The sequence below is a fragment of the Panulirus ornatus genome, chromosome 34, assembly GCF_036320965.1.
Source record: "Panulirus ornatus isolate Po-2019 chromosome 34, ASM3632096v1, whole genome shotgun sequence".
In the NCBI taxonomy this organism is placed as follows: Eukaryota; Metazoa; Arthropoda; class Malacostraca; order Decapoda; family Palinuridae; genus Panulirus; species Panulirus ornatus.
The window spans coordinates 7,867,555-7,886,037 of NC_092257.1; the positions used below are offsets into that span (position 1 = coordinate 7,867,555).

Here is an 18,483-nt window from a genome sequence, read left to right on the forward strand (position 1 = left end):
TATTCCTACGAGGGAAAACGAAACACGATAAGTTCCCAGGTGCACTTTCGTGTAATAATCACATCATCGGGAGAGAAACAAGAAAGAAATATGTCAGCTGATATACAACGAAGAAACGTAGCTAGGACGCCATTTGGTAAACACGTGATTGTCCAAGACAGACAACGAGCTTATCATAAACCTATTATGTGGACAAGAAGTGGAATTGTTTACAAATCTTATCAACAATAAAGTTATCCAATTTGTATAGATCTTCACTAACATCAAGGTTATAATTCAACGTGTATTTGATAATATGAAATTCAATTATATTTCTCGTGGTACTGGAGTTAGAGTTAATAACTGAGACGGCATTACTCCAGACAATACGATGATCATAGTTTTTAACATGATTAAACAAAACATTTGATTCTTGTCCTGTTCTTATACTATATCTATGTTGCTTAAGTCTAACAGAAGATCCTTACTAGTCTGGCCAACATAAAACTTATCAAAATTTCCTTACGACACTTTATAGATGCATCTAGGAGAATTTTCTGGTGAGTTCCTGATTAAGATGTTTTTTTTATAAAATTATTGTTGCTGAAGGCAACATTTACATTAAAGGATTTAAGCAACATGGGAAGTAAAGTAAGATTATCATTAAAAAGATCTAAAAGATTCGTGGTGTCAATGGGAGGTTTAGGTTAAACACAATTAGATGATTTCTTTGCTAACTTAAGTGATTTGTCAATGAAAGATCGAGGGTACTTTAACTTAGATCCAATAGAATATATCTTCTCAAACTCATCATCGATAAACTCTGGACAGCAAATACGTAATGCCTAAGGAACATAGACTGAAATGATAATTTAACTCTGTCATGTTGAGATGAGTAATAATGGATATATGAGCATACATTGGTAGGTTTTCTGTATATGCTAAACTTAAATTTGTTTCCTTGCCTATGGATCATGCAATCTAAAAGTGGTAACATACAGGTATTTTCATTTTCTACGGTAGATTTGATGGAAGGCAGTAAATTGTGAAGTAAGGAGAGAAATGTTTGTAAATTTTCATTTGTTGGCCAAACACGAAGAGCATTATCTACATAAATAAACCAAATTGCATTAGAAGGTAAGATATCCTTTAGTAATTTTGTTTCAAAGAAGTCCATATGAAGATTACTTAGTACAGGTGAAAGAGGGTTACCTATTGCCATATCAAATGTTTGAGCATAATATTCTCTATTGTGTATTTCAACACAGTCTTTTATACACAATTCTATCAGTTCACTGAAAACAGACTTTGAAACAGGTGAATAAATATAAACCAAAACATCAAATAAATATTCTAAAAGGTCATCAACTGGAACTTTTGTGAACAGTGAGGAAAAATCAAAGCTAACTAGTTTGAAATAGAAATTAACATTGATATTGTTCAGCTTGTTAACTAAATCTACATTGTTCATGATATTAGAATATATCTTACCCACTAAAGGGCTTAATAAGAAACTAACCATTTTGACAATTTATATGTAATGGAGCCTACTGAACTCACTATGAGTCTTACTGGAAAATTTTGTTTATGCGTTTTGATAAGTCCATACATATATGGCAGTGAAGGGGACAAAGATGATAAACTTTTGATAAGAGAATCATTATCTTTCAACAACTACTTCAGTTCTTTATTGAAGTGAGAATTAACTGCTTCAAGGGGATTCTTACTGAGTTTAAGTATGTTGTGTCATCATTAAAAAGATCATTCACTTTAGATAAATGATTACTTTTGTCAATGATCACAACAGTAATATGTATATCATTATCTTTATTTTAGGGTTGATAGCTCTCATCAATCTTTTAGGGCAATTAGGATCCACTGATTTTGACAAACTGGCGTACACTAATACCTGGGTTAAGTATGCAGATGATGTTTGTTGTGTTTGGCATACAAATAGAAATTTACAAACATTTCTCCCCTTACTTAATAGTTTAGTACCTTCCATCAAATTTACTGAAGAAAATGAAAACAATGGTATTTCACCACTTTTAAACTGCATGATCCATAGGAAAGGAAAGAAGTTTAAGTTTAGAATATACAGAAAACCTTCCAATGTATGCTCATAAATCCATTATTACTCATCTCAACATGACAGCATTAAATTATCATCATTTCAATCTATGTTCCTTAGGGCATTACGTATTTGCAGTCCAGAGTTTATTGATGATGAGTTTGAGAAGATGTATTCTATTGGATCTAAGTTAAAGTACCCTAGGATCTTTCATTGATGTAAAACTTAGCATAGAAATCATGTAACAGAGTTGAACCCAAAACTCCCATTGACACCAAGAATCTTTTAGTTCTCTCTTTTGATAATGATTTTACTTTACTTCCCATGTTGCTTAAATCCTTTAATGTAAATGTTGCCTTCAGCAACATTAATACTATAAAGAATATCTTAATCAGGAACTCACCTGAAAATTCTCCTGGATGCATCTATAAAGTGCCATGTGGAAATTGTGATATGTTTTATGTTGGGCAGACTGGCAAGGATCTTTCTTTTAGACTTAAGCAACATGAATATAGTATAAGACAGGACAAGAATCAAATGCCTTGTTTAATCACATTAAAAAGTACGATCATTGTATTGAGTGGAGTAATGCCATTTCAGTTATTAACTTTAACTCCTGTACCACGAGAAATATCATTGAATCGTCTATCACTAAATACACAAAGAATTATAACCTTAATATTTGTGAAAGTCTATACAAATTGGATAGCTTTATTGTTGATAAAATTTGTAAGCAATTCCCCTTCTCCACATAATAAGTTTATGATACGCTCTTCGTCTGTCTTGGACAATCACGTGCCTACCAAATGGTGTCCTAGCTACGTCCTTTCGTTGTATATCAGCTGACTTATATATCCTTTCTTGTATCTGCCCACCTCCCACGCTTCTCATGCCTCAAGCTTCTTTTGCGCAAGTCATCACTGCTTCCCTAAATACATCCCATTCTTCCCCAGCTCCCCTTACGTCCTTTGCTCTCACCTTTTTTCATTCTGCGCTCAATTTCTCTGGTACTTCCTCACACAAGTCTCCTTCCCAAGCTCATTTACTCTCACCACTTTCTTCACCCCAACAATCTTCTTTTCTGAAAACATCTACAGATCTTCACCTTTGCCTTCACAAGATAATGATTAGACATGCCTCCAGTTGCACCTGTCAGCACATTAACATCCAAAAGTCTCGTTTGCGCGCCTATCAATTAACACATAATCCAGTGACGCTCTCTGGCCATCTCTTCTACTTACATAAGTATACTTGTGTATATCTCTCTTTTTAAGCCAGGTATTCCCAATCACCAGCCCTTTTTCAGCACACAAATCTACAAGCTCTTCACCATGTCCACGTACAACACTGAACACCCCATGTACACCAATTATACCCTCAACTGCCACATTACTCACCTTTGCATTCAAATCATCCCTCACTACAACCCGGTCTCGTGCATCAAAACTACTAACACACTCACTCAGCTGCTCCCAAAACACTTGCCACTCAGATTAGAAAGGATAGCGAGTGGTGGGATGAAGTGAGATTATTAGTGAAAGAGAAGGGAGAGGCTTCTGGACGAATTTTGCAGGGAAATAGCTCATATGATTGGGAGATGTATAAAAGAAAGAGGCAGGAGATCAAGAGAAAAGTGCAAGAGGTGAAAAAGAGGGCAAATGAGAGTTGGGGTGACTGAGTATCATTAAATTTTAGGGAGAAGAGAAAATTGTTTTGGAAGGATGTAAATAAAGTGCGTAAGACAAGATGGGAACATCAGCGAAGGGGGCTAATGGGGAGGTAATAACAAGTAGTGGTGATGTAAGAAGGAAACGGAGCGAGTATTTTGAAGGCTTGCTGAATGTGTTAGATGAGAGAGTGGCAGATTTAGGGTGTTTTGGACGTGGTGGTGTGCGAAGTGAGAGGGATAGGGAGAATGATTTGGTAAACAGAGAAGAGTCAGTAAAAGCTTTGCGGAAGATGAAAGCCGGAAAGGCAGCGGGTTTGGATGGTATTGCAGTGGAATTATTAGAAAAGGGGGTGACTGTGTTGTAGACTGGTTGGTAAAGATATATAATGCATGTATGACTCATGGTGAGGTGCCTGAGGATTGCCGGAATGCATGCATAGTGCCATTGTACAAAGGTAAAGGGATAAAGGTGAGTGCTCAAATTACAGAAGTGGTTACAAATTACAGTGCGGTTTCAGAAGTGGTAGAGGATATGTGGATCAGGTGTTTGCTTTGAAGAATGTATGCGAGAAATACTTAGAAAAGCAAATGGATTTGTATGTAGCATTTATGGATCTGGAGAAGGCATATGATAGAGTTGATAGAGATGTTCTGTGAAAGGCATTAAGAATATATGGTGTGGGAGGCAAGTTGTCACAAACAGTGAAAAGTTTTTCGAGGAAGTAAGGCATGTGTGCGTGTGGAAGAGAGGAAAGTGATTAGTTCTCAGTGAATGTCGGTTTGCGGCAGGGGTGCATGATGTCTCCATGGTTGTTTAATTTGTTTATGGATGGGGTTGTTAGGGAGGTTTTTGAAAGAGGGGCAAGTATGCAGTGTGTTGTGGATTAAAAGGCTTGGGAAGTGAGTCAGTTGTTGTTCGCTGATGATACGGCGCTGTTGGCTGATTCGGGTGAGAAACTGCTGAAGCTGCTGACTGAGTTTGGTAAAGTGTGTGAAAGAAGAAAGCTGAGAGTAAATGTGAATAAAAGCAAGGTTATTAGGTACAGTAGGGTTGAGGGACAAGTCAGTTGGAGGGGTAAGTTTGAATGGAAAAAAACTGGAGGAAGTGAAATGTTTTAGATATCTGGGAGTGGATTTGGCAGCGGATGGAATCATGGAAGCGGAAGTGAGTCACAGGGCGGGATAGGGGGCGAAAGTTCTGGAAGCGTTGGAAAATGTATAGAAGGCGAGAATATTATCTTGGAAAGCAAAAACGGGTATGTTTGAAGGAATAGTGGTTCCAACAATGTTGTATGGTTGCGAGGCGTGGGCTATAGATAGGGTTGTGTAGAGGAGGGTGGATGTGTTGGAAATGAGATGTTTGAGGACAATATGTGGTGTGAGGTGGTTTGATCGAGTAAGTAATGAAAGGGTGAGAGAGATGTATGGTAATAAAAAGAGTGTGGTTGAGAGAGCAGAAGAAGGTGTATTCAAATGGTTTGGTCACATGGAGAGAAAGAATGAGGAGATTGACCAAGAGGATATATGTGTCACAGGTGGAAGGAACGAGAAGTGGAAGACCAAATTGGAGGCAGAAGGGTGGAGTGAAGTAGATTTTGAGCGATCGGGGCCTGAACATGCAGGAGGGTGAAAGGCATGCAAGGAATAAAGTGAATTGAGACGATGTGGTATACCGGGGTCGACGTGCTGTCAGTGGATTGAACCAGGGCATGTGAAGCGTTTGGGGTAAACCATGGAAAGTTTTGTGGGGTCTGGATACGGAAAGGGAGCTGTGGTTTCGGTGCATTATATATGACAGCTAGAGACTGAGTGTGAACGAATGTGGCTTTTGTTATCTTTTCCTAGCGCTACCTCGCGCGCGTGCTGGGGAGGGGGTTGTCATTTCATGTGTGGCGGGATGGCGACGGGAATGAATAAAGGCAGCAGGCATGAATTATGTACATGTACATGTATATGTCTGTGTACGTATACATATGTATACGTTGAAATGTATAGGTATGTATATGTGCTGTGTATGGACGTGTATGTATGTACATGTGTATGTGGGTGGGTTGGGCAATTCTTTCGTCTGTTTCCTTGCGCTACCTCGCTAACGCGGGAGACAGCGACAAAGTATAATAAATGAACATCAGTGAAGGGGGCAAATGGGGAGGTGATAACAAGTAGCGGTGATATAAGAAGGAGATGGAGTGAGTATTTTGAAGGTTTGTTGAATGTTTTTGATGATTGAGTGGCAGATATAGGGTATTTTGGTTGTGGTGGTGAGCAAGGTGAAAGGGTTAGGGAGAATGATTTGGTAAACAGAGAAGAGGTAGTAAAAGCTTTGCGGAAGATGAAAGCCGGCAAGGCAGTGGGTTTGGATGGTATTGCAGTGGACTTTATCAAAAAAGGGGGTGACTGTATTGTTGATTGGCTGGTAAGGTTATTTAATGTATGTATGACTCATGGTGAGGTGCCTGAGAACTGGTGGAATGCTTGCATAGTGCCATTGTGCAAAGGCTAAGAGGATAAGAGTGAGTGCTCAACTTCCAGAGGTATAAGTTTGTTGAGTATTCCTGGGAAATTATATGGGAGGATATTGATTGAGAGGGTGAAGAGAAGTGTGGTTTCAGAAGTGGTAGAGGATGTGTGGATCGGGTGTTTGTTTTGAAAAATGTATGAGAGAAATACATAGAAAAGCAACTGGATTTGTATGTATCATTTATGGATCTGGAGAAGGCATATGATATTGATAGAGATGCTCTGTGAAGGTATTTAGAATATATGGTGTGGGAGGTAAGTTGCTAGAAGCAGTGAAAAGTTTTTATCGAGGATGTAAGGCATGTGTACTTGTAGGATGAAGAACGTGATTGGTTCTCAGTGAATGTTTGTTTGCAGCATTTGTGCGTGATGTCTCCATGGTTGTTTAATTTGTTTATGGATGGGGTTGTTAAGGTGAACGCAAAAGTTTTGGAGAGAGGGGCAAGTATGCGGTCTGTTGTGAATGAGAGAGCCTGGGAAGGGAGTCAGTTGTTGTTCGCTGATGATACAACGCTAGTAAATGTGAATAAGAGCAAGGTTATTTGGTACAGTAGGGTTGAGGGACAAGTCAATTGGGAGGTAAGTTTGAATGGAGAAAAACTGGAGGAAGTGAGGTGTTTTAGATATCTAGGAGTGGATTTAGCAGAGGATGGAACCATGGAAGCAGAAGCGATTCATAGGGTGGGGGAGGGAGCGAAAGTTGCGTTGAAGAATGTGTTGAAGTCGAGAACGTTATCTTGAAAAGCAAAAAAATCCGCTGCCAAATAAACCCCCAGATATCTAAAACGCTTCACTTCCTCCAGTTTTTCTCCATTCAATCTTACCTCTCAATTGACTTGTCCTTCAACCCTATTGTACCTAATAACCCTGCTCTTATTCACATTTACTCTCAGCTTTCTTCTTTCACACACTTTACCAAACTCAGTCACCAGCTTCTGCAGTTTCTCAACCAAATCAGCCACCAGCGCTGTATCATCAGCGAACAACATCTGACTCAGTTCCCAAGCTCTCACATTCACAACAGACCGCATACTTGCCCCACTTTCCAAAACTCTTGCATTCGCCTCCCAAACGACCCCATCCATAAGCAAATTAAAGAACCATGGAGACATCACGCTCCCGTGCCACAAACCAACATTCACTGAGAACCAATCACTTTCCTCTCTTTCTACAAGTGCACATGACTTACATCCTCGATAAAAACTTTTCACTGCTTCTAACAACTTACCTCCCACACCATATATTCTTAATACCTTCCACAGAGCACCTCTACCAATTCTAATCATTGCGTTCTCCAGATCCGTAAATGCTACATAAAAATCCATTTGCTTTTCTAAGTATTTCTCACATACATTTTTCAAGGCAAACACCTGATCCACACATCCTCTACCACTTCTGAAACCACACTGCTCTCACCCAATCTGATGCTCTGTACATGCCTTTACCCTCTCAATCAATACCCTCCCATATAATTTCCCAGGAATACTCAACAAACCTATACCTCTGTATTTTGAGCACTCACTCTTATCCCCTTTCCCTTTGTACAATGGCACTATGCAAGCATTCCCCCAGTCCTCAGGCACCTCACCATGAGTCATACATTCATCAAATAACCTTACCAACCAGTCAACAATACAGTCACCCCCTTTTTAAATAAATTCCACTGCAATACCATCCAATCCCGCTGCCTTGCCGGCTTTCATCTTAAACAAAACTTTTACTACCTCTTCTCTGTTTACCACATCATTCTCCCTAACCCTCTCACTTTGCACACCACCTCAACCAAAACACCCTATATCTGCCACTCAATCATCAAACACATTCAACAAACCTTCAAAATGCTCACTCTATCTCCGCACATCACCACTACTTGCTATCATCTCCCCATTAGCCCCCTTCACTGATGTTCCCATTTTTTTCCCTTCTCTTACGCACTTGATTTACCTCCTTCCAAAACATTTTTTTATTCTCCCTGAAATTTAATGATACTCGCTCACCCCAACTCTCTTTTGCCCTCTTTTTCACCTCTTGCACCTTTCTCTTGACCTCCTGCCTCTTTCTTTTATACATCTCCCAGTCATTTGCATTATTTCCCTGCAAAAATCGTCTAAATGCCTCCCTCTTCTCTTTCACTAATAATCTTACTTCTTCATCCCGCCACTCACTACCCTTTATAATCTGCCCACCTCCCACACTTCACATGCCACAAGCTTCTTTAGCACATGCCATCACTGCTTCCCTAAATACATCGCATTCCTTCCCCACTCCCTTTACGTCCTTTGTTCACACCTTTTTCCATTCTATACTTAGTCTCTCCTGGTACATCCTCACACAAGTCTCCTTCCCAAGTTCACTTACTCTCACCACTCTCTTCACCCCAACATTCTCTCTTCTTTTCTGAAAACCTCTACAAATCTTCACCTTCGCCTCCACAAGATGATAATCAGACATCCCTCAAGTTGCACCTCTCAGCACATTAACATCCAAAAGTCTCTTTTTCGCGCTTCTATCAATTAACACGTAAATCTATAACGCTCTCTGGCCATCTCTCATACCTACATACGTATACTTATGTATATATCTCTCTTTTTAAACCAGGTATTCCCAATCACCAGTCCTTTTTCAGCACATAAATCTACAAGCTCTTCACCATTTCCGTTTACAGCAATGAACACCCCATGTACACCCATTATTCCCTCAACTGCCACATTACTCACCTTTGCATTCAAATTATCCATCACTATAACCCGGTCTCGTGCATCAAAACTACTAACACACTCACTCAGCTGCTCCCAAAACACTTGCCTCTCATGCTCTTTCTTCTCATGCCCAGGTGCATATTCACCAATAATCACCCATCTCTCTCCATCCACTTTCAGTTTTACCCATATCAATCTAGAGTTTACTTTCTTACACTCTATCACATACTCCCACCACTCCTGTTTCAGGAGTAGTGCTACTCCTTCCCTCGCTCTTGTCCTCTCACTAACCCCTGACTTTACTTCCGAGACATTCCCAAACCACTCTTCCCCTTTACCCTTGAGCTTCGTTTCACTCAGAGCCAAAACATCCAGGTTCCTTTCCTCAAACATACTACCTATCTCTCCTTTTTTCTCATCTTGGTTACATCCACACACATTTAGACACACCAATCTGAGCCTTCGAGGAGGATGAGCACTCCCCGCGTGACTCCTTCTTCTGTTTCCCCATATAGAAAGTTAAAATACAAGGAGGGGAGGGTTTCTGGCCCCCCGCTCCCGTCCCCTCTAGTCTCCTTCTACGACAGACACACACACACATACACATACACACACACACACACATATATATATATATATATATATATATATATATATATATATATATATATATATATATATATATATATATATATATATATATTTGAGATATCTCGGACTGGATTTAGGTGAGGATAGAACCATGGGAGCGGAAATTGATCCCAGGGAGGGAGAGGTGGCTATGGTTCTGAAAGCGTTGAAGAATATGTGGAAGGCAAGAACTTTATCTCAGAGAGCGAAATTGGATATGTTTGAAGGAATAGTGGTTCCAACAATGTTAAATGGTTGTGGGGCATGGGCCATAGATTGGGTTGTGCAGAGGAGGGTGTATGTGTTGGAAATGAAATGTTTGAGGACAATATGTGTTGTGAGGTTTTTTGATCAAGTAAGTAATGAAAGGGTAAGAGAGGTGTGCGGTAATGAGTGTGGTTGAGAGAACAGAAGAGTTTGAGTTGTCATTATTTGGACACCTGTAAAGAATGAGTAAGGGAAGTTTGAGAAAGAGGATATATGTGTCAATAGTGGAGGAAAGAAGCTGGAGACCATATTGGAGATGGAAGGATGGAGTAAAAAGTAATTTTAGGGATCGGGGCCATAACATACAGGAGGGTGAAAGGGGTGCAAGGAATAGAGTGAATTGGAACGATGTGATATACCAGGATCGACGTGCCGTCAATGGATTGAACTGGGGCATGTGATGCGTCTGGGGCCTGGATGTCGACAGGGAACTGTTGTTTCGGTGCATTATACATAACATTTAGAGACTCAGTGTAAACGAATGTGGCCTTTTTTCTGTTCTTGGCACTATCTCTCTGGAGAGGTGTTGGGGGGGAGGTATGCTATCTCGTGTGTGGCGGGATGTCGACGGGAATTTTTGAAGGCAGGAAGTATGAATATGTACATATGTATATATGTATTTGTCTTGTATGCAATTGTATGTATACAGTGAAATATATATGTATGTATATGTGCGTGTGTGCACGCTTATATACATGCATATTCATGTGGGTGGGTTAGGCCAATCCTTGTCCGGTTCCTTGCGCTACGTCTCTAACGCGGGAGTTGGCGGCTAAGTATAATAATGACAAAAGTTTTATTATCCTATTCCTCAATATTTCTTCTGTCGTCAGTCTTCGAAAGAAATCGCCATACCTCTCTGCTTACGTAGGTGTCATGTTTCGGTTTGCATTAAGTACCTGTAGGGCACCAGTAAGTAAATGTTATGAGTGTTGTAGGATCAATGTGGTAAGATTACCGTATGGTCTAGGACCAGGTGGTATGACTTTTGTGTAGGGTGGGGGTATGGGGTTAAGGTTAGATGGTGGGGTTATGTGATGGAGACTTTGTGGGGGCCAGGTAGTGTGGAATACAGCTGCTGTGGAGACCAGGTGGTGCATGGGCCAAGTGAAGCGGGAACCAGGTGGTGCTGTGGTTCGTAATGAAGTGGTATGGTGGCCTTCTGATCTGGGGTCAGCTGGTGTTGGAGAAGATGGTGCAAGGAGACCCACCTGTTGCTCTCGGTGGAGGAGAGAGGAGGGGGAGGGGGTCCTTGCTTCTTGACAGGCCGGGCATAGCTGTAGTCTGGGTCTCCGCGGGAGGGCCTGTGACCCGGCCTGGGCTGGGGCTCCTGACCTCGGGGGCGCCGGTGGGAGGCCGAGCCGCTCCGCACCTCATCCGAACTCTCCTCGTGGCTGGTGGTGGACTCCGTCCTTGACCGTCCGCCCACCACGTCTACCACCGTCTGGTAGTCACCGTCTGTAAGAGATGTCACACTCAAGGGTTGCTCAACAACGGAACTGTATGATTCATGACACACACTACCTAAGCCAAGGGTAATCATTATGTTGCTCATGAGGGAATAATCCAAATGGAATCAATTGCAAATCTCTCATGTAGATAACAACTTTGATACTGTATACCCTGACACTGTAGATAATCTGTGATGTGTGAACCATCACTGCTAATGGTCTGTCCGTGGCCACAGGAGACTCACCGGGTTTGAAGAGTGCCGGGACGCGTAGGGCGTGGCTGTTGCCGAGGGCGGCGCAGAATGATACAAGGTCCGGCTCACCCGTCGTGTCCGACTCCGTGGTGACCTCGCTGCTGGTTACCACACCTGTTGACGATGATCAACTGCTGGGTCACTAAGTAGGCACTACCCAGCCAGCTCTAAAAACTTCCCTACACCTGCTGGGTCACTAACTAGGCACTGCCCAGCCAGCTCTAAAAACTTCCCCACACCTGCTGGGTCACTAACTAGGCACTATCCAGCCAGCTCTTAAAACTTCCCCTCACCTGCTGGGTCACTAACTAGGCACTGCCCAGCCAGCTCTAAAAACTTCCCTTCATCTGCTGGGTCACTAACTAGACACTGCCCCACTGACAATAGTAGCTTCCCCTAACTTAGTAGGTCACTCTCCTACCGTGACCTGCAATGTCTCCTTTGACCTATCGCTGCCACAGAAGCATAGGGCATCCTCTCTCCTTTACCAGGTGTGTTGCTAGCCTTACATTGTCTGTAATACTTCTTATGCTTCCCGAATCAACAGTACAAGCAACGCATCACACTGTCACCAGTAACACACACAAATCTCTGCTCTCACTCAGTGTACGACTACATAACGAAACAATAGCAGCTCAGGCATACCAAATAACCACGTCAAACAACATGATCACCGTACGAGCACCACATACAGATATACCCCACACATACCTGCTAACAGCATCAAACATCATATCTTGAATTTCCTAAATGCCTCATTTCACTATGACATAATGGGGTGCAGTAAGAACACTGTTTGTGAGAGGAAAAGGGATTCAAACCGATTAACAACATGCCGAAATTTTTGGTGGCAATTCTGTTAAGGAGTGATTAGTATTGTGGTAATGTGAACAGCTGGGTTTAAGTGAACAAAGAATTTTATGAAATATAAAAAAGAATCCATGGCGAACTATATCTGTTAATAGAAATAAGATTTTTGTTACTGTTGGGCAACTGAGAAACTAAAATGCATTCCTATCTTCCTTCAACTGTTTCTTTTCTGATAAGATTCCTTGATACTGTTTTATAGGCTTCGGTAGTAACATCTATAAGTCTAAGTAAACAGGGATATTTTGAAACATTGCTTGAGAATATTAGTTATTTTTAGGCTGAAGATAAAAGGATAAGAGCATGTCGATATGTCCAAAGTCAAGCTAAGCTAGAATTCTTAATCAGCAATGAAGTCTGAAAAGGTAAACAACCACGACTATACCCTCATATAGTGGATTGTGAAGCTTGTACACTGGATGGAAAAAAAGAAAAGAATTATGAAGAATTAGAGGAAAAGTCTTCTGGAACCACAAGGCTGGGGGAATTAGCTGAAACTGAATTAGAATTAAGGAAATTAAGAAACTGATAAATCAAATCAAAGGTTAAGAAAAATGCCACCAGTTTGCAGAGGACATTAGGGCATTGAGATATACAATCAAAGAGTTTTATACCAAATCAGTTAATGAGATTCAGGAGGAGTGTAACCAGAAGAAAGAAGATACCCTGAATGAAGACTATCAGAAGAAAGAGAGGTCATCTCTAATGTCTCTGGAATGGAACAACAAAAGTACTGACTAATGCAGAGGACACACATGGAGGATTATGATTTGATGCTAGGGATACAGTAGAATTTACTGTTAGGTACAGTACAGTGGAGGAAGTATATAGTTTGTTGTATTGGTTAGAAAAAGTATAGAGTATTCAGGATCAGGATTTGCTGACCAAAAATTGAGATTTTAGATACAGAGACATGGAGGTTAACGCATTCACACTGCAGTAACTTGTCAACAAGCAGGTTGCACCAAAATCAAGAGCATCAGTGTAGCAGGAAGAGGACAAACGTACACAGTTGATGATATTTGGACTGAAAGACGAAATCCTAGGCGAAAAGATCAGGGTGTAGAAGGAAGAAATACCGAACAGGAGAATAGCAGATGATGCAGACATGCCAGATGCAATTTCTGGCATAAAAGAATCAAAGAGAACTGGTAGATATAGTCAGACATAACGGGATGATCAGTAATGATTACCCTCATTACGGAGTTATGTGGCCAGGAGGTACTTAAGCAAGTAAAGAAACTTGCACATAAGAAGAAATAAAAAACACAGTCAGGTGTTAAAAACGGAAGATATGAGAACAGGCTAGATCATCCCCACCCAATACCCCAGAGAGGTGAGGAATGTTAGATGATGAGAATGTTACATTAGCAATCATGTACATAAATATCTAAGGACGAATGAGAAATGGAAAGAGCTGGAGTTCAAGGATCGAATTAGGGAAAGCAAACCTGATATGGCTTAATTTGCTTAGAAAAAAAATGCTAAGGAAATAAGATCCAGCCTCAGCTGTCTGGAGAGATATATGACAGCAAGTTAGAGAAGAGAAGTCAAAAGGAAAAGGGGATTGGCTCTCTTGATTAGAAAAAAAGTTAAGCTTGAAGAAATATTGGATGGTGGGCCATTCAAACCATACATTAGTGTACAGGTAGCTAGTGAAAAGCATTGCACAGTGATGAAGATGATATGTAATCCTAGAAAGAATTTTGGTGGACCAGAGCTTGTTATGATCAGAAGATTAAATGTAGGAACAATCAGTATGGTACATAAGCTGTGAAACATGCACTTCTCAGAGATAGCAAAGTTTTAAGAATAATGTATTTCTGAAAGATTAGGAGATTTAAATTCTCTTGGAGACATAATCAAGGAAACACGTTCTTGGAGTATATGGAGAAAGATTTCCTGCGTCGATGTGTCACTGCACACAATACCAGAGGATCTGGGATACCATTATTAACAAGCTTATCTTAACACATATTAGCATGGGTGCTTACAATACCATATACGATAGTGCTATTGTACTTATCATTATCATTATTATTGTTATCATTACTATCATTATAATTGATATTTTCATTATTAATATTATCATTATAATTATCATTGTTATTATTATCATTATCATTATTATTATTATTATTATTATTATTATTATTATTATTATTATCATCATTATTATTATTATCCTCATGATTATCATTACTATTAATATTGTTATTATCATTATCATTATTATCATTCTTATTTCTATTGTGGTTGCTGTTGTTATTATGAGTATCATGATTTTCCTTAATATCATTATCATGAAGTTCACTTGCAAGAGAAAGAGAAGGAGATATGTATAGGCGTTACTCACAGAGGGAGTGAGTGGAAGATGTACAAGAGAAAGTTGCAGGAGGTCAATAGGAAGGTGCAGGAGCTGAAAAAGATGGAAAATGAGAGATGGGACTATAAAATATCGCCAGATTTCAGGAGGAATAAGAAAATGTTTTGGAAGGAGGTTAACAGTGTAAGAAAAATGAGAGAACAAGCAGGCAGACAAATATTAGGTGAGATGGAGGAATACTGTGAGGGATTGTTGAATGTGTTTGACCACGGGGCAGATGTAGGGTGTTTGGTTTGGGAAGGCAGGCCAAGTGAGCGAGTGATGGGAAGTGGTGTGGTGGAGGTGAAAGCTTTCCTTAAGATGAAATGTGTCGAGGCAGCTGCAGTAGTGGCATTGCAGTTGATTATCTTAAGAAAGATAACTATGTTCTTGACTGGTTCGTTAGGATTTTCAAAGCATGTATGGAATGCATATATGATGCCAATGTACATAGGCATGACAGACAGAGGTGAGTGTTCGAGTGTTCGAATTACAGTTTGTTGACCGTACTTGGTAAGTTTTATGGACGAGAAATGATTGAGTGGGTGGTGGCATGGCAGGGTATCAGAAGTGGGAGGATGAGTGGATCAGGTGTCTACTTTGAAGAATGTACGTGGAAATGACATACAGAAACTTTGTATGTGGCATATATGGATCTGGATAAAATTGTGGAAGGTGTTACGAACACACAGTGTGGGAAGAAAGCCATTATTAGCAGTGCGGAACTTTCATCGAGAGAGTAAGGCAAGGGTGCGAGTGCGTAGGGAGGAGAATAAGTGGTTACAGTTGAAGCTGGTTCTGCGGCAGAGAAGTGAAGTGTTACCATGGCTATCTAATCTGCTTATGAATAGGGTGGAGAGGGAGGTGAATGAAAGGGTCATGGAGAGAGGAGCAGGTATGGAGTCTGCTGTGAGTAGAACCTGAGAGATGATACAATGCTGATGGTAGATTCGAGTGATGAACTGCAGAAGCTGGTTTCTGAGTCTGGGAGAGTGTGTGAAAGAACTTGAGTGTAAATATGAAGCAAGGGTATCAAGTTCAGCAGAGGAAACAAATAGGTTATTTGGAGCATGAGTTTGAATGGAGAGAATTTGGAGAAATTGGAGCATATTAGATAACTGGGAGTGAATTTGGCAGTGAATGGAACCTTGGGAACTGAGGTGACTCATATGAAAGGAGAGGGGGGGGGGGGGGCAATTTGTAGATAGTTTTATTGGGCAATTATGGGTATACTTGATGGTATAGGAGTCCCGTAGGTGCTGTATGGGTAACAGGGGTGGGTCTTAGACAGAAATGTAAAGAATAGGATGAATGCGTTAGAAATTGAATGTTTGAGGGCAAAATGTGGTACTAGAAGGTCTGAAGGAACAAGAAATGGTAAGGTAAGAGAGGGATGTTGTAGTTTAGAAATCGTTTGGACACATGGAGAGAAAGAGTGAGGAAAGGATGACAAAGATAATATTATTTCAGAAGTGAAATGAACGAGGAAAATCGGAAAACCAAAGAGAACGTGAAAGGATGGAGTGAAAGATGCTTTGAAAGCTCAGAGCCTGAACATACAGGAGGGTACGAGGTGTGCAAGGGCTGGAGCTAATTGGGGCGATGTGGTTTACAGGGAACGACGTTCTGTCAATTAGCTGAACCAAATGGTATGAAGCGGCCGGAGGAGATCACGGAAAGGTGCGTATGTAAGGTCAAATTGTGGATAGGGGTCTCTGGTTTCGATGCATCATACGTAACAGCTTGAATATGCGGCCGAATGAGGCCATTTCTTAGTGAGTTCCTGATGGTGTTCGAGTGAGTGGGAAATGTACAAGAGAAAAGGCAGGAGATCAAACGGAAGATGCAGGAGCTTAAAAAGAAGACAAATGAGGGCTAGGGCTAGCGGGTATCAATATGATAATGATAGTGATAATGTTGATTTTTTCATGATGATAGTAATGATGAAAATATGATAACCATACTGATTGCTGATGGTACAGAGGAATGTAAAAATCTGGATCCCATGGAGACTGTTTTTGACGGAAGAGGCCCGTGAATACGAAGAAATCAGAAAATAAAACACAGAAATGACTGAGTCCTCCCAACATTTTCATCTTCGAAGGTGTAGAAAACGTTTGTTGTGGACTCCAGGAAAGATACCAGCGTAGTCTGTTTCTTGACGTGTTGTTTGAAGTATCTTTTTGTCAGTTCTATTGAAGGAAAAGTATTTTGCCTTCGAAGTAAAAGCGCACACCGCTCACTGATCTGATCTTCAGTAACTGACTGGATCGTAATTGTCGAAGTCTTTGATCATTCTAAGCTCATTCAAATTCTTTTCTCATCTTTTACGGTAGATAAGGTTCGGTCGTCTTGATCATAACTTCTGTTAGGTTCTTTGGATCTTCTTGAATTCAAAGTGAATGATATCAGTCGATATAGTCAAGCATGAACCACCGCATCGGAAGCCATCTGCTCATAGCAGGTTAAATGGCGCCCCAGAACAACGGTTTTCATAAGTATACCAGGCTGGTTATCCAATCATTTTTGGGCAGGAACTAATCCGTGAGAACTTTCCCTGTATGATATGGTATATTGAGAAGAGCTTTTGTGTACTTGAAAATCGCACTTTTATCTTCATTCATCATCCTTAGATTCAACAAGATTTGTCGTTCTCTTTACCTTAATTCCGTTCAGTGGTACATCTTAATCGTGTGCCTCAATATGCTGTAAAATGTTATCATCTGTTAGCAATGGGTCTGCAGATAGAATATCAGTTGTGTCTTCAGTGGTCAGTATGGAGGATTTATTTTTTCTTATCATAATCACAGATCTGTAACTTAGCCCCAAAGTCACGAACTGTGTCGCTGTGTTCTATAAGTAATGGACCAGTTGAATGGGTAATGACTCTTGCTTCTATGATGATGATGAGGTGTTTGATGATGATAATAATGAAGACGACGACGATGATGATGATGATGATGATGATGATGACTGATTATATGTTATGTTGTTGATGATGATGATGATGATAATGATGATAATGATGATAATGATGATGATGATGATGATGATGATCATGACTGATTATATGTTATGTTGTTGATGATGATGATGATGATAATGATGATAATGATGATGATGATGATGATGATGACTGATTATATGTTATGTTGTTGATGATGATGATGATGATAATGATAATAATGATGATAATGATGATGATGATGATGACAGTGATTATAAGTTATGTTGTTGATGATTAAGATGATGATGATGATGATAATGATGATGATGATGATGACAGTGATTATAAGTTATGTTGTTGATGATTAACATGATGATGATGATGATAATGATGATGATGATGACGACAGTGATGATATGTTGTTGACGATTATGATGATAATGATGTTAATGATCATAAAAATGAAGTTGATGGTGATGACGACAGTAATTATGATAAGATGGTACGATGATGATGATGGTGATATGATGATAACAAAAGATATTGATGAAGATCATATGATAAACAAAATACTCTGTAACCAATGTAACCAATTCTAAACTTGTGGCATCAAAAGATCTTTAAATCTCATGAATAAGTTGACGACTGTGTTGAGTGAGCGACCACACATGTGTTGGTACAGGCTCGGTATAACCTGCTCCTCTACCTTACCGTACCTGGCATCAGGAGAACCTGAACCTAACCAAATGGTTTATCCTGGCCTG

General features: G+C 40.2%; 1 protein-coding gene across 1 annotated transcript in view; it reads right to left on the reverse strand.

Moving 5' to 3' along the window:
- Nucleotides 1–18,483, reverse strand: part of LOC139759811 (cell adhesion molecule Dscam1-like) — a 167,038-nt gene that overhangs the window by 14,453 nt on the left and 134,102 nt on the right. The window contains exons 27-28 of the mRNA XM_071682291.1: nucleotides 11,532–11,654; nucleotides 11,047–11,293 (exon numbers count right to left, since the gene is read on the reverse strand). Coding sequence (XP_071538392.1) covers nucleotides 11,047–11,293; nucleotides 11,532–11,654 — 370 coding nt within the window. The remainder of the gene's footprint in view (nucleotides 1–11,046; nucleotides 11,294–11,531; nucleotides 11,655–18,483) is intronic.